This window comes from Ceratotherium simum, chromosome 14 (assembly GCF_057802395.1).
Source record: "Ceratotherium simum simum isolate JZ-2026a chromosome 14, ASM5780239v1, whole genome shotgun sequence".
NCBI classification, from domain to species: Eukaryota; Metazoa; Chordata; class Mammalia; order Perissodactyla; family Rhinocerotidae; genus Ceratotherium; species Ceratotherium simum.
Genome location: NC_141913.1, coordinates 27,276,863 through 27,289,945, shown reverse-complemented (window position 1 = coordinate 27,289,945; position 13,083 = coordinate 27,276,863). Strand labels below are relative to the sequence as shown.

The following is a 13,083-nucleotide window of genomic DNA, read 5'->3' as shown; positions in this document are numbered from 1 at the left end:
TCCTTTTTCAGGGATAACTCTCTTTAGTGTCTAATGTCCAATATCTTGAAAACCTTTGTATGATATATTCTGTCCAGTTTTTTATTGGTTTAAGGTAGGTGCATATATCCAGTTCCAGTTATCCCATCTTGTCTGAAAGTGGAAGTCCTAGAAAATCTTTAAACCAGGAATGAAAATAGGTTGTGTGCCAACTTAGATTGACTAACAGTGGCTATTGGGACAGTGATAAAGATTATGAGGTCACCTCTGTGCAGCAGGTAACAGCAGCATGTATACCAGCTGTTATACTTATAACTCTGAATTGTACTAGAGTAGATTCTTAAATTCTATGATTACAAAACTAAAAAGAAGTCAAGAAAATAATAAATGACAGAGACTGAAGTCCCAAGATTGTGTGGCAGTAAGTAGTGGCAGTAGAAGTAATGAGACAGATATTTAAGTCATTTTGGCATAGTCACAGATGAAGACTATTATTTAGTCTTTCATCGGCAAGTGCTAACAAACAATATGAGCTTCTCTGAACAAATAGGAGGACCGATGGCAGCGTGAAAAGAAAAGCCAGCGAGAGAGAGATCAGAACTTGAAAAGCATCTAATGACTTGGAAGGAAATAGGGAGAAGCCAAAGAAGAATGAAAGGGGAAAAAAGACAGAGAGAAATAAGAGGAAATAATGAGCAGTGATAGACAAGGTTTAGCAAGGGACCAGAGAGAATTGATACTAATACAAAGGAGTGTACCGGCCATAGTGATTATTGAAATGAGCTCAAAGCTACATAGATATTCCTTCATAGAGGAAGCTAATGAACTGGGTGAATCTTGGCAGCTCTTCTCAGTCACCTCTGACTCCTGTACAAACCCTCCTCTATTCCTTTAGTTTTTGTGAGGGTCAGCTGACATATATTTTCTAATTTCCCACAGTCATTTATTTGGAAATGTCATCTAAATCAGTCTCATAACCTATTTATATGCCTTTCCTCTTACTGGCTTTTCTTCTTTCTCCACACAGCAATGTGTACCTCTACTTTTCTTTTTATATTGCAATATTCTTAAAGTGCTCATCCATGTTTGCCATACCCAGTCACTATCACATAGCACTTGTCATTATCTGAAATTTTTAATATTTAATTTCTTTTCCTTTGTTAAATTGTCTTTTGAGATTATAAGGTCCATGAGGGCAGGAGCTGTACCCACATCACTCAGAACAGCAAGCACACAGCAGGTGCTCAATAAACATTTGCCAAATAAATAATTCCATCTTTACCTACCTGTTCCACTTATTTTTCTCCCATATGAGAAAATTAATCTTTACACATTGACATGAACATTAAAATCTCAATCAGATAGTGAGCTTGATCACTATAATGACAGGATTAATCAATCAAATAATGTACTAAGGCTCAAAATCACATTAATTTTAAAAAAGCAGGGCCGGCCCCGTGGCTTAGCGGTTAAGTGCACGTGCTCCGCTGCTGGTGACCCGGGTTCGGATCCCGGGCGTGCACCGACGCACTGCTTCTCCGGCCATGCTGAGGCCGTGTCCCACATACAGCAACTAGTACGATGTGCAACTATGACATACAACTATCTACTGGGGCTTTGGGGGAAAAATAAATAAATAAAATTATAAAAAAAAAAAAAAGCAAAAAACAGGCTAGCAAAGATTCAAACAAAAAGTTAACAATCAAGGGAAGAAATAATTTAATGTTCATTGAATAATAAAGATTACAAAAATCGGGTGGCAAGAGTGCTTGAAATTTAACTTAGTTAACAGGCACTTGACAGAAGGTAAGTTATGAGAAGGTTTGACTCCATAAATAGAAGCACAGTCAAATATTACATTTTTTTCTTTTTTTACAGATATTACCTGTTTACCTGCCCTGTCAGGTAAACTGACAGGGTCCCTGTCAAATTGCTTTGTCAATAATGCCTGATATATGAATGTCAGTATTCTCATCCAAAATGGGGGGAAAGGATAGTTAGGACTTCTTCCAGCTGGTATCTTGGTCCTTTGAACAACAGCTTAGCTTTGAAAGAGTCCAGATGGATACTAGACTGATATCAGTGTAATATTAAAGAGTGGTCCAGGTCTCTCTCTTCTGCACTTAGACTTCTTCTCTCAGCATGTTGATGCTAACTCTGCAAAGTAAGTACTGCTAATGTGGCTGCTTATATACCGCAGTCAATAGAACTGGTTCTAGACCAAGACTTTCTGTTCCAGGAGTAAAAATTCATTCATACTTTGGCTGAGACAATCTATTCATTTGTTTATTTTTATTGTGGTCAAAACCACTAACAAAATTTACCATCTTAACCATTTCTAAGTGTACATACAGTACAGTAGTATTAATCATATGTATGTATCTTTTTGTATAACAGAACTCCCAAACTTTTTCATCTTCCAAAAGTAAAACTCTATATCCACTGAAAAACAACTTTTTCCCCCTCCCCAGCCCCCAGCAACCACTATTCTACATTCTGAGAGTTTGTCTACTTTAGATACCTCATATAAGTGGAATTATGTAGTATTGAGAGAATCTGTTTAATACTAGATTCTCTTTCCTATCACATGATGCTCTGTGACAGATAGCACAGTCTTAGAGCCAAAGTCTACTTGAAATAAATGAACGAAATAGCCTTCTGAGATCTAGGATTGAGAACCAATGGCAAATAGTCAGATATAAGGGCAAAAAACCTTGACTCGAAAAAGAGTGACCATGAACCTAAGTTGTTCAATATATTTTGACCATTGTATCCCAATCATATGTAATATAGAGAACATACAAAGTTTAATGTTATTAATATTACACTAGTTAAAATACTTTTCAGATTTCATTTTGAATCTATAACCTACCAGCAAAAAACATATTTCTTCAAGCTAATAACCAGGTATTAACATCTAGACTGCACTGAAAAATAGATTTGCTGGTTTGAAAAATATCTGTGGAATCCGCAACTATGTATAAAAGTACGCATCCAGTACTAATTACCAATTTGATTTGAAACAACTGACATTAAGACAATAGTAAATACATGTCTATAATGCTGATTTAATTTTCAACAATTATGAGACTTGTAGTATGTCACCAAATAATTATTTATTATTATTCAATTCAGTCTGATTCAAGGATGTGGAGTAGGTATGCATGACTTTCAATGAAGTGTATAGAGATCGATCCCTTCTCTCATACTGGTAGCAAATGGTCTATAATAATTTGTATAGCTGTCTGAACAAATAATAAAAAGGCCATGATAAATAAGATAATGTGTAAAACATACTGAAAAGTAAAATATTTAAAAACTAGTAAGAGTAACCCATTCTGCAGATTGGTGAGCTACCATGACAGCAAATTCAACACAAAATTCATATATTCGAATACCAGACAGAGAAATCAAGAATTCAGACAACTGAAAATAAAGATGTAAATTTCCACAAAACAAAGTAGACTCTTATCTAGAGAAAGATGTTCCAAAAACTTCATTATTTCCAAAAACTCAAATATTACTATGACATACAGTTTGCTTAACTTCTCTGCCTGTGGCAGGCAGCTTCTCAGATGGCCCCAATGATCCCTGTCTCCTGGTATTCATGCCCTTGTGTGTGAACATCTCCCCTTTGCACGTAGGCAGGACCTATGACTTGCTTCTAATACAGCAAAGGTGATGAAATGTCACTTCCTCAATTAGGTTACATAAAATAGCAACTTCTGTCTTGCTAGCAGACCCTATTGCCTTCTTGGCTTGCACATTTTGATGAAACAAGCAGTCACGTTGGAGAGGTTTACATGGCAAGGAACTGAGGGTGGCCTTCAGTCAGTCAATAGACAGCTAGGAGGCCCATAGTCCAAAGACCCACAAGGACCTGATTCCTGACAACCACCATGTAAGCATGAAAATGGATCCTCGCCCCAGGCAAGCCTTCACAGGAGAACTCAGCCTCTGACAACACCTTTATTGCAGCCTGTGAGTCCCTAAAGCACAGGACCCAGCTAAGACCTGACTGGATTCCTGACCCAGAGAAATGTGAGATAATAAATGTGTATTTCAAGCTGCTAAATTTTGTGGTGATTTGTCACAAAGCAATTGATAACTAATATACCATCTTTAAAGTAGGGCTATCTCACAGTCTGGTTGCATGAATTAAATGACACATATTACATATGAGAAACTAAATTGCTTAAGATGCAGATACTAGCTGGTTAGTTCTGCTCACTCCCCAGTTAAGCAACTTGTGGCATTCTAGCCAGTAGCTGGAAGAATGTAGTTTATTTAGAATATAAAAAAATTTTGGTAGCAAACAACTTTAGAGTAACTTATACCCTGCACTTTATTTTCATTGTATTTTTTTGAATTAATAGACTTTTTTAGAGTAGTTTTAGGTTTAAAAATTGAGCAGATAGTAGAGACAGCTCCCACATACTCCTTCTTTCCCCTTCATGGTTTCCCTAATTTTAACATCTTCCATTAGTGTAGTACATTTGTTACGATCGATTAACCAATATTAATGCACTACTGTTACCTAAAGTCCATAAAATCCATAGTTTACATTAGGATGTGTCTTTGTGTTGTACACTTCTATGAGTTTTGACAAATGCTCTACCTATTCATCTCTCCTCCACTCACCTTGACCCAGGGCAACCACTGATCTTCTTACTGTCTGTATAGTTTGCCTTTACCCTGCAATTTGAGTTAATCTCCTACAGTAATATAACTTACTCTTTCCAGACCAGATAACAACAGTGAGTTAGAGTCAGTATATGTGACAAAGTGTTCATGCTTCTCTTTATTAGAGTTATTCTCATGCTTTTTATTAGAGTTATTCTCATCTACATTTCAGCTAATTTTTCTGCATTTTGACAAAGCATTACCTTCTTCGGTCTCTCTCTCTCAGACACATTCTTTATATTACCTATTTTCTTGAAATAATAGTTTAAATTCTGTCACATTTTATATTTACTTTTTGAGTAAAGAATATCAGAATAGTGGACAAGCCAAAATCCTATGTCCTGGGTTTAAGAATGTCTCTGATTGTGTGTTTGGGGTGCGGGAGGCATATCACTACCCTTCTAATTGTTTGCTTTAGCCCACTCCTCACAGTTCACAGTGACAAAGAAATTAAATAGGCACAGTCATCTTAGGATTCAAAATTATGTTTATCCCATAAACAGTTAACAGAAGTTTGCCTGGACCCTAGACTCTCATTACCATTATGATTCATATCATTGGACCACACTTCAAATAAATCTATGTCAAAACAAATCCTACAAACTCTCTTAATATTAACTTCCCTTGCACAGTCTTTGCAACACACCTGATATAATACTAGATTTAATAAATTCATCCCTCAAAGGTAGCATTTCCTATTCTTTTTTCCTTGGCTATCAAAAGTATGTATTTTATTGACTAGCGTTGTTTATTGACTTAAGGGTACAGCTGTTAAAGTGGATCTGGGAAGCAGCCCTACAAGCACACTGAATTTACCAGCAAGACACCTGGATATTTTGAAATGGTCTTAATATGGCTCCATAAAGCAAAGCTCCAACCACTCCTCTTTGTGGTTACTTGACTCTCAGAACATTCACAAGAATTTTTTTTCTTACTAAGCATTTTATGTCCCATCAAAGGCAATACTTCTGGTTACTATTTAGTTACATAAGAGTAAACAATACATTGTGATCAGTCTTCAAGTTCAGGTGGTCACTGTAATAGGGATAAAAAACACTGTACCTAAAGAAAACAAAAACTAATGCTGAGAAAAATCAATATCTGAGTTCAGGTTTCAAAAACAGTGTCCTACATGTCAGAATAATGTTGAATTTAATTTTTGTGCATTGTGTGAAGGGTTTAAATTTCTCTTTTCTGCAAGCGTCTAACTGTCCCATCAATGCTTGTTGAAAAGATTATTCTTTCCCCCATTGAATTGCCTTAGCACCTTTGTTGAAAATCATTGACCATAATTGTTAAGAGTTTCTTTCTGAATTCACAATTCTGTTCCATTGATCTATATGTCCATTATTATGGCAGTACTACAATGTCTTGAATATTGTATGTATTAGTTTTCTATTTCTACATAACAAATTACCATAAACGTAGCAGTTTAAAAAAACACAAATTCATTAGCTCACAGTTCTGTAGGTTAGAAGTTCAGGCAGGTTTGGCCAGGTTCTTTGCTTAGTCGTCTCACAAGACTGAAATCAAGGTGTCAGCTGGCCTGGCTCTAACTTGGAACATGTGAGGAAGAATATGATTCCAAGCTCATTCAGGTTGTTGACAAAATACAGTTCTCCTTGTGGTCTTAAGACTTAAATCCCCAATTTCCTGCTGTTGGTCAAAGACCATTCTCAGATCCTAGCCCTGTCCATCCTCAATGCCAGCAATGGTGAGCTGAATCCTTCTTATGCAGGATATAAGACCAATATGTAAAAATCAATTTTATTTCTGTTTACTACCAATGAACAATTCAAAAATGAATATATTTAATAAAAGTAGTGCAAGATTTGTACACTGAAAAAAAACAAAACATTGCCAAGAGAAATTAAAGATCTAAAGAAATGGAAACACATTCCACCATGTTCATGGATTGCAAGACTTATGTAGTTAAAATGGCAATTCTTCCCAAATCGATCCATAGATCCATTGCAATCTCTTTCATATTGCCAACAGATTTTGATAATTTCTTTTTTGCAGAAATTGGTAAGGTGATCCTAAAATTTATATGGAAATGCAAAGGAATCAGAATAGCAAAAACAATTCTGAGAAAGAAGAGCAAAGTAGAAGACTGTTCTTTCTGATTTCAAAATTTACTCTAAAGCTGCAGTATAGTAGATAGAATTTTAACTTGATTCTCATGACCTTTGTCCCATGGTGAAATGGTTTTACTCCCATGACTATTATGTTATATAGTAAAAACAAGATTATATAGGTGGGCCTAACCAATAAAATCTGGGCTTCTTATAACAAACTCAAAGACAGCTTAGTGTTAAACAAAATTAAAGTAAATATTATACATTAAATACATATTAAAATGTATAAATGAAATTAGATAGAATTAAAATGGTAAGGAGCTCTATTACCACATGACTATATGTGGTAGTTAAAAAAATTTTAACCAAAAGAATACATGAAAACAATCACAGAATAAAAATTAGTCCCAAGACACTATGGATCTAAGCATTACAAAAATGCTTTTAAAAAAACTATAGATACAATAATAATAGAACCATCAAGAAACATTAAACAGGTGCTCAGCAAAGATTTATCTCTAGTATATTTCAGATTCTGTACAGTCCATGACCCAGACATGAATTAAGAAACATGGGGCAAAGGCATCATGAGAAAAACAGAAAAGTTGTTATAAAAGGCCTTTTGCCAGATCAGAACATCAGAGATTCATTAATATCCATTGCCCATGGCTAAAAAGTGATGACGATTTTATCTATTTTATGAAAAAGGGAGAAATTTCAAGAAGATTCCAAATCTACCTATTTATACTTACTTGCCAAGAAAATGAAGAGTTAAAGAAAATAGCAAGGTAGGCTTGCATACCCACATTTTCTAACTATAGTGGGAGAAGCTATTCAAAATGCCACCTAAGATTTCTCTTAATATAAAAAGTACTGAGGAAATACTGTAACATTTCTAAAATGGTACAGCCTATCAAATAAGAGTAAAATAGAGGTTATAAGCATATAAATTTGAGGTGACCTTGATTAAGTTCAGATTCACAAAAAAATAACAGTCAACCGTGACAAGAAAAGTTATATTCTAAAATGTACATTGGTCAAAACTATGGTCACTAGATCCCCTCATGTCCAAGACCAAGGTCATACTGTGGGCAGGTGCTGTTTTTTAAGATAAGGAAATGGAGTAACAGGCACACATCAATGAAATATCTCAATCTAAATAGAACAAGTGAAGAACTTTTCCAGAATCCACAATGATGAACCTGTAATGCTGAATGAATTACAAAATGAATGTAGAATGCATCCATCTTTGAGGCAAAGCAAGAAAAAGGATGAGGGAAAAACAAGAAAAAAACTCACTTTTGTAAATGGAGCAATTTCTTTTCAAGGAAATGGTAGAAGTCAAAAAAGAAAATCATAAGCTAGGGCATTCTTCTGGAGAACTGTGGATTTAATAAAACTATAAGCAAAACTTATAATATGCAATTTAAGCCAGATGGCAACCAATGCAAAGAGACAGAATGAGCCTCTCAAAGTCAAATGGACGCCTCATGAAAATGAACTGCTGACATCTCCATCACCAAATCTGGCGAAGAGTTTTTTAAAAAAACTTATTTTGAGAACAAAGATTTATGTTTACCTGACATTGTGGCTACTCATAGGAAAAACAAAGAAAGAGTTTTCCACCATATCTAGTATATTTGTGCTCTGATGTTCAAAAACCTGTATGTCCGATCAAAAGCCAAGGAGGGTTAGTCATAGAAACAAAGACATCTAAAGTTAATTTTCAACATTTTTTAGCTATCTCAAGTTCTTCTTGTCTTTCTTCAAGAAACTATGGAGCCAGACTGGTTGGGTTCATATTTTGATTTGCCAACTTCCTAGCTGTATGACCTGGGCAAGTCACTCATTCTCTGTCTGGGATTCCTCCTCTGTAAAACGGGGATAATAACCTCATAGAGTTATTATGAGGACTAAATGATTTAATATGTGTTAAGAACTTAGAACAGTACCTGGCACACAGTATGTATCATATAAACAAATCTGTTAAATAAAAATAAAAATTAAATATTTATTAAGCCAAACCCTATGTAAGGCTCTGAGTATACAAAGACCAATGCAACAGGATGACTGTTTTCAAAAAAGTTTAATGAGGGAGATAGATGAATAAACAATGACTATAAAAGAACAAGAAAGGTGCTATAATAGAGACGGGCACAATCTATTTGTGAGCACATAAAGAGGACATTTAACCTCACTGCATCCTCATTTAGGCTCTCAGAGTCTTCACAATGATGCCCTTCCTGACAGGAAGTAGACTTGTTAGCCAAATTTACCAGTTTCCATGAGGAAAGAAGAGAACATGCTTACCTTTGCTCAGCTAAGAGAAGCCTGTCACAACAAACCAGATAACACAGGAAACGAGGTGATAATCTCCACTTGGTATTCAAAAAGAAACTTTTTCTTTCTCTAGGTTCAAATGGCAGAGCCTACAAGTGGCCTTTAACTCTCAACTTCGTTTTCATTGTATATACATATTATATGAAATATACTGGACCACCAGGCACTTCCTGAAAACATGGTTTTAAAATTTTCTCACTATTAAGTCAAAATAAAAATTCAGAAGTGTCTCTTTTTGAGAGTAATCTCTCCATTGACTTGGCCAACATTTTCATTCTAGTATTTGTGAGTTTTTTTAAATTAGTTTTGCTCCTCAAGGTTAAGGTTGAGAGGGAGTGTTAACTATGACTGGTCTCTAGTGAAACCTCCAAGAATCACTTGCTTAAACATAAAACACTAATACCCAAGAAAGTTTTACTTTCCCTCAATTTCAGAAGTAGATAGAAAAAGGGTTAGATCTCCTTACCTAATGTCTTTAAAGCCCCCCTAGTGACTATTTCGTGACTTTCAGTCTATATCCTTAAGGTCATAAGACTCTTTACACTGGCAATTGAAAGATCCTTCTGCCTTGCCTCCCATACCCTTGCCAAACAGCTTGCCCTTCATTTTTGTGCCCTCTAACACACCTATGTCATGCAGAGGGAGGAAGTGAAAATGCAAAAGTAAAGGTCAGAAATATGATCTTCATGTTACAATTTTCTCTAGCCCACTCAAGAGAGCAATAGGCAAGGATTACCTTAAAAACTCCCTGTTCTGTTTTCAACATGGCAAGGAAAATCCAGACAAACAATCAAGATTAGCTGCCACCTTTTCTGCCTCATTTTATAGCCTAGGTTTTCAGAAAACAGAACAGAAGAAAGTATTGCAAATTAGAATACAAACAAACCATTCATACTTTGGCCATTTCTTATAAATGTTGTGATTTAAAAAAAAAAAGGATATGTTAAAATTCTAAGCTATACCACATTCTATTTTTTCTTTTCTTTTTTTTTTTACTTTTCCTTATGTCCAAACTTTAGGTTCAAAACTGGAGTTTTCTTGGCCAAAACTCCTAAACCCATCTGAGACAGGTATCTCCAGGTTGAACAGCAATAATGTTGTTTGGAAGGTTTGCAAAAAACCATTCAGGACCTGATACTACTCAAAGGGGGAAGATAACACTTTGGTACATTATTCATGATTTAATACTTAATATGAATGACTTTGACCCTACTATAAGGTTTTTTCTACAATGTTTTAATACACAAGGTTTGTCTTCATCCATTTGAAGATTTAAACTCATGTGGATATGAAAAAGACATCAAGTATCACTTGCTAGAGGGCAAGAAGTCAGTCTTTAGGGCTTGTTTTACATCATGACTGATGGGGTTCTGAACATTCATGTAGCTATATAATATATACCACTTGATGATATGTATATAAATGTTTATATACAAACACTCTCATATATCTTTATGTAATTAATACATATATAAAAATCATAAAATCATGCAAAATATTCTGATTTTCTCAAATTAAAGCTTTTACATGTCACCAAGTCACTTTTATTATTCTAAAAATGTAAACATGAGTTAGGAAAGGCTTATTAGTGTCTTCCCTAAGGACAATGAGTAACAAACAGCCCACCTGATCTTCATTACACAAGAGAGCAGTGAGTTTTCTTTACCATTCCTGCTATGCTTTCATACAACCAGGAGATTCCCTACTGACCCACAGTGTGCTTCAAGTAATTATTCCTGACCTCTGGGCCCCAGGAACAGGAGAGTAAAAGGAAAGAGTGAAGTAAAAGATACTAATTCAATCATGTGCTGCATTTGCATGTTTTAAGACAATATTATATACTGTGAGACAAAGTAAAAGGCAAATGACTCTTCTGACATTTTGCTGATCTATTAAAGAAAAGATAAGAATAAAGATGCTTACCTGTTGTTCCTGCATTCTAGCAGCACCAAGTTCTGGGAGAGACATGGTGAGCTTCTCTTGTTGTTCTGATAGATATTTCTGATAGAGGCTTAGAAGTTCTTGGCATTCTCTATACTGTAGCTGAAGAGGTGAGATGGTAAATTAAGGGAAAAAAACTAATAAATGGATTCAAACTGTATCCATCAGTGCTGTTTTTCAGATTCCAATAAACAAAATAGAGACAGAAGTGCAACCATATTTGGTGCAAGTGCAGGTAAGTGTAGTCTTCAGATGAACACAGTACGTATACACCCCCCCAAAATCACGAAACAATAATGCAAAAAGAGAGTGGCAATGGTCATCCCATTGGAAGAGAAATTTCTCTCTCAAATCTTTAAATTTGAATAAATAAAAACAAATAGAGACACATGCAAAAGAATGGAAGTTGGACCCCTACCTCACACCATATACAAACAGTAACTGAAAATGAAGCTAAAACTACAAAACTCACAAAAGTCAATCTTTGTGAACTTGGATTAGGCAATGGTCATCCAAAAGCACAGCAACCAAAGAATAAATAAATAAATTGGACTTCAAAATTAAAAACTTTGTTTCAAAGGATGCTATAAAGAAATTGAAAAGAACCTCCAGAATGAGAGAAAATATTTGCAAATCCTATATATGATAAGAGACTGGTATCCAGAATATATAAAGACCTTATATGACTCAACAATAAAAAACTATTGATCTAATTAAGAATGGGCCAAGGACTTGAATAGACATTTCCCCAAAGAAAATATACACATGGCCAAGCAGCATAAGAAAAGATGCCCAACATCATCAGCCATCAGGGAAATGCAAATCAAAAGCACAACGAGGTACCACTTTGTATCTACTACAATGGCCATCATCAAAAAGACTGACTAGGGCCGGCCCAGTGGCATGGTGGTTAAGTTTGCATGCTCTGCCTCGGTGGCCCAGGGTTTGCAGGTTTGGCTCCTGGACGCAGATCTTGATAAGCACCGCTTATCAAGCCATGCTGTGGCAGGCGTCCCACATATAAAATGGAGGAAGACGGGCATGGACATCAGCAAAAAGAGGAGGATTGGCAATGGATGTTAGCTCAGGGCTAATCTTCCTCACCAAAAAAAAAAAAAAAAAAAGACTGACTATAACAAACATAAACAAGGATGTGGCGAAATTAGAACCCTCCTACGTAGCTGATGGGAATGTAAAATGGTGATGCTACTTTGCAAAACAATTTTACAGTGACTTAGAGTTACCATATGACCCAGCAATTCCACTCCTAGGCATACACCCAAGAGAACTGAAAATACATGTCCACATAAAAACTTGTACATGCATATTCACAGCAGCATTATTCATGCTAGTGAAAAAGTGAAAACACCCAAATGTCCGCCAAGTGATAAATGGATAAACAAAATGTGGCACATCTATACAACAGAATAGGGCCGGCCCCGTGGCTTGGCGGTTAAGTGCGCGCGCTCTGCTGCTGGCGGCCCGGGTTCGGATCCCGGGCGCGCACCGACGCACCGCTTCTTTGGCCATGCTGAGGCCGCGTCCCACATGCAGCAACTAGAAGGATGTGCAGCTATGACATACAACTATCTACCGGGGCTTTGGGGGGAAAAAATAAATAAATAAATATACAACAGAATATTATTCAGCCACAAAAACAAACAAAATATCGCTACATGTTACAATATGGATGAACCTTGAATACACTGTGCTAAACAAGCCAGACACAAAAGGCCACATATCGTATGACTTCGTTTATATGAAGTTGTTGTTGGTTCTTTGTTTTGTTTTTTTAAATACTTCTTCCAATGAGCCAGGGGAATGAATACTCAGTTCTAAGGATACCACATCAGCACTAAGAGTTACATTCATCCATGTCTACTTTCTGGCCTCTTTTCCAATTTTTTGAAGTACCTATTATATGAGAAAAGCTGAAGGAAAAAAAAGAAATGTCCAGAATAGACAGAAAGTATATTAGTGGTTGCCAGGAGCTGGGGGAGGGAATAGAAAGCAACTGCTAATGGGTATGAGTTTTCTCAGGGGAGGTAATGAACTTGCTCTG

General features: G+C 35.9%; 1 protein-coding gene across 4 annotated transcripts in view; it reads right to left on the bottom strand.

The window, feature by feature from the left end:
- Nucleotides 1-13,083, bottom strand: part of KIAA1328 (KIAA1328 ortholog) — a 353,895-nt gene that overhangs the window by 208,975 nt on the left and 131,837 nt on the right. For 3 of the 4 annotated variants that reach the window (XM_004422476.3, XM_004422475.3, XM_087439154.1), the window contains exon 6: nucleotides 11,004-11,131. In XM_004422476.3, the coding sequence (XP_004422533.3) occupies nucleotides 11,004-11,131 (128 nt within the window). Of the gene's footprint in view, nucleotides 1-10,288; nucleotides 10,290-11,003; nucleotides 11,132-13,083 lie in introns of all 4 variants that reach the window. The other variant, XM_087439155.1, reaches the window with a different exon arrangement.